The 3,751-nt window shown below is 39.0% G+C and overlaps 1 protein-coding gene across 2 annotated transcripts in view; it reads left to right on the top strand.

The window, feature by feature from the left end:
* Window positions 1-420: 420 nt before the first annotated feature.
* Window positions 421-3,751, top strand: part of dnal1 (dynein, axonemal, light chain 1) — a 7,644-nt gene continuing 4,313 nt past the window's right edge. Inside the window, exons 1-6 of one of the 2 annotated variants that reach the window (XM_020608770.1) lie at window positions 421-515; window positions 1,042-1,080; window positions 1,286-1,395; window positions 2,381-2,436; window positions 2,530-2,585; window positions 2,748-2,874. In XM_020608770.1, the coding sequence (XP_020464426.1) occupies window positions 513-515; window positions 1,042-1,080; window positions 1,286-1,395; window positions 2,381-2,436; window positions 2,530-2,585; window positions 2,748-2,874 (391 nt within the window). In that variant the 5' untranslated portion in view covers window positions 421-512. The remainder of the gene's footprint in view (window positions 516-1,041; window positions 1,081-1,285; window positions 1,396-2,380; window positions 2,437-2,529; window positions 2,586-2,747; window positions 2,875-3,751) is intronic. The other variant, XM_020608769.1, reaches the window with a different exon arrangement.

The raw sequence follows: 3,751 nt of genomic DNA, 5'->3' as shown, positions 1-3,751 counted from the left end.
CCCTATGTACAACAAAACTTGATCAGAATTATTTCTCATTGTTTGAGGTGAATATTAAGAGTCAGAGTAATAAAAAGAAGAAAAAAAAGAGGTCTGTACACAGTGTACCTTCACAATCATATATCATAACAACAGGCACAGGGATATGAGAAGTGGATATTAGTAGCATGAGACAGTTTGCATTGAAAGGGGTATGGGTTGCTTAGCTTTTTCTATTTTCAACCCCTTTTCCTCATATAGTATTCTAATTCTGTAGCATGCAGGGCTCCGCATTACTTTCTTTTTGAGCCCTGCACATCTAGGTGTCATAACACAGCTGATCTAACTGCAGTGCAGTTCATCTAATCTGCAAGATAAAAAGTGAAGAGTGAGGAACCTTTAACAGCGACCTATCACTGTCAGCAGTAGTGCGGTGGTAACAAAGGTAGCCTTTTGTCAATTACACTGCGCATGCGTAGCTTGTTAGCGGTCTGTCAGTGCCATAGCAACCCGAGAAGGCATGAACCATCAACATGGTGAGTCTGTTGTCGGTTAGTTTTTACCTTGCTATTTCGTGTTTTAGCTGATTTTTACGGTCCTGACTGTAACCACATATCCGAACATGTAGTGGCTTCGTGTCTGACAGCCACAGCTGACATTGCAAGCAACACCGGTGTTTGCTATGAGCTAATATTCGCCAGCTTTAATTAGGCAGTTAGCTAGCCGACCCCAAATGTTGCAGCATTACATAGCTGGCTATCATCAGCTGTGAATGTCTAAGTGTCTTTTCTTGTTTTGCCTACTGCTAAATCTTGAATTGCTACAAAGAGGACTAGCTTAATTAGGTAGAATGGCAGTCAAACCCTGAGATGAAAATTAGCTATAATAAAGATTGTGGAGTGCATATTCTATATAGATTAGAAAACAACGAAAACAAAACTGTATTTAGGTTTTTTATTGTTGCTGCTAGCTTGTACACAGTGCAGTACCTATCAGCTATTTTGACATCACAATATAGCCCAGCTTCTCCTAGTTTAATTGAATGTCATGCAATGTCTCCAGGCCAAAGCAATGACTGTGAAAGAAGCACTGGTCAAATGGGTGAGTGGTATACACACACAGCTGGAAAACACAGACAGAATACTATGCAGCACTGTCGCAGTACTGTTTAGTACAATTATTTAACTATTTGTGTTCATACAGGTATGTAGAATACATCGCTGGAAGTTCATTGTGCATGTGCATAACTGTAGCACAGTTTGAATTGCACATTTTGAACTGTGTTTGTGTGTGTATGTGTGTACAGGAGGAGAAATCAGGGGAGAAAGTGAGTGAGGCTAAAGAAATAAAGCTGTATGGCCAAATTCCTCCTATAGAGAAGATGGATGCTTCTCTCTCCACAATCACCAACTGCGAGTGAGTCCTGTAGGAATACAGTTGCTATTGCTTATAAGTTATTATACATAGTTGATATGTTTAGTAGGCTCTACAGCAAGGTAGCTTTAGAAATCCTTTGAAAGTATAAAGCTGTTTTTTTCTTTAATTTCTAAGAATTTTCTAACAAATTCATGGATGACAGTTTTATGTCTCTGCATGCAGTTTGAAGGCATGTTTAAACCATAAGATTACTCCAGTGTAGCTCATTTATTGGATGTCTTTTGGTTGAAGTACAGTAGTGCCCTGTACATGTTTTTCCAGTGAAAAATAAATGGTTCATAAGTGACACGTGGATGTCTGGACAAGAACCTATACATCCTAGTTTGGACCATTTCACCCTGAATAAAGTAAATGGTAGGAATATCCCCAACATGCAGTAAGTATGGTGGTGGACTAGCTGATAGTTTGGCACTGGATTTTGTTTATCTGGTGCAAAATGTTTGAAAAGATTTTGCTCCATTTATATTAATTTAATATTGTGCATGTCTGTCAGCTTTCCTTCTATGAATAATTTTGTCCTACATTTTTTGAAAGTCTAGGAAGCTTTGGAGAACATACGGCATTGTTTCCTCCATCTGAGTTTTGACCCTCAAACTGTATTTCCATGATGTTTTGCTTTCACTTGTGGTTCATCCCCCAGAAATCAATCTATCCTTTTAACAGTCATTATTTTCATCATAGACTGTATATTTTAAGAGCGACAACACTTTGTGTCAGCAAATAACAAAATAAATTGACACACTGAATGAGTGAAACCAATCAAACACCTAAGCAAATATGCCACTAGATTAATTATGTAGATGTTTCTGTGAAACTGCAAATAACAGACGTCTCAGTGCATGAACTGGATTTTTTGTTGCAAGAGCAAGCAGCTGATACAGTGATAGTGTTACTAAAGTTTTAAAGCAAACTAGTACATGATTCTTGAAGTACCTGATATGTCATTGTACTGTATCCTCCACAGAAAGCTGTCTCTGTCCACAAACTGCATTGAAAAAATAACCAATCTCAGTGGCCTGAGTGAGTACTGACTGTGTAAATGCATATAACTGCATACACACAAACTGTTCACAGATGGAAATGTGGTGTTGTGAGTATTTTATGTCTTTTCAGAGAACCTGAGAATACTGTCATTAGGAAGAAACAATATAAAGGCACTCACTGGGCTGGTAAGTTACAGTATGAGACAGAATTAGCTAACTAGTCTGATTATCAAAGTGTTTTCTTATTTACCTTCAATCTAAACCTACTAAATACATACTTTGAATGTATATTATTTTGCATGAATTGTGTCTCTGTGCATGTGTGTGTGTCTGTTTGTGTGTATGCAGGAAGCTGTAGGGGACACATTAGAAGAATTGTGGATCTCCTATAACTTGATAGAAAAACTAAAGGGAATCCAATGCATGAAGAAACTGAAAGTCCTCTACATGTCCAACAACTTAGTCAAAGAATGGGGTAAGCTGCATCCTAACTATACTGGAGTCCAGTTAATCCCAACCAGCAGGCCATTGCCTCAGAGTGCCATCTGATGAACCGCAGAATAGTACTGCAAAGGGTTGGATTAAAGTTATTAAGATGTGAATTGTTAAGATGTAATTTACAAAGCTAGGTATTTGATAAATGTGTTCAGGAATTCACATAAATTAAAAAAACAAAATAAAAAAATAAAATGCATAATTGTCAAAAGAATTTTCAAAGAAGCAACGAAGTCACTGGAATCTTTCAATAAGAGATTAGTTTACTTGCAAGGAGACAAGTCAGCATAGGTATACAGAGTTGTCTGAATGAGCTTAGTCTAAACATCACAATATATAGGAGAAAGGGAACTACCTAAAGACGCATCCTGGGCATTAATCAAGTTGTAAAGAGGATTAAAACAAAATCTAGCCACAGGGGTTGCAAGCCAGTGACTTCTGTGCCAGTCCCAAGCCCGGATAAATAGAGAGGGTTGCGTCAGGAAGGGCATCCGGCATAAAAACATGCCAAATTTAAACATGCGAATCATCAGTTTTGAATTCCATCCCGGATCGTTCGAGGCCCGGGTTAACAACGACCGCCACCAGTGCTGCTGACCTACAGGGTGCTGGCGGAAATTGGACTACTGTTGGTCGAAGAAGGAGAGGAGGTAGAAGGATTCGTAGACAGAGAGAGAAGAGGAAAGGCAGGAGTATAGGTCTGAGAATAGGGACTCAACGTTGGCACAATGACAGGGAAAGGTAGAGAGCTGGCGGACATGATGGACAGAAGGTAGATATACTGTGTGTGCAGGAGACCAGGTGGAAGGGTAGCAAAGCGCGTAGCATTGGAGGGGGATACAAACTGTTTTATTATG

This window comes from Monopterus albus, unplaced genomic scaffold, assembly GCF_001952655.1.
Source record: "Monopterus albus unplaced genomic scaffold, M_albus_1.0 scaffold94.1, whole genome shotgun sequence".
Taxonomy (NCBI): Eukaryota; Metazoa; Chordata; class Actinopteri; order Synbranchiformes; family Synbranchidae; genus Monopterus; species Monopterus albus.
Note: the sequence above shows the minus strand (reverse complement) of the source record. Positions and strands in the feature narration are given on the sequence as shown.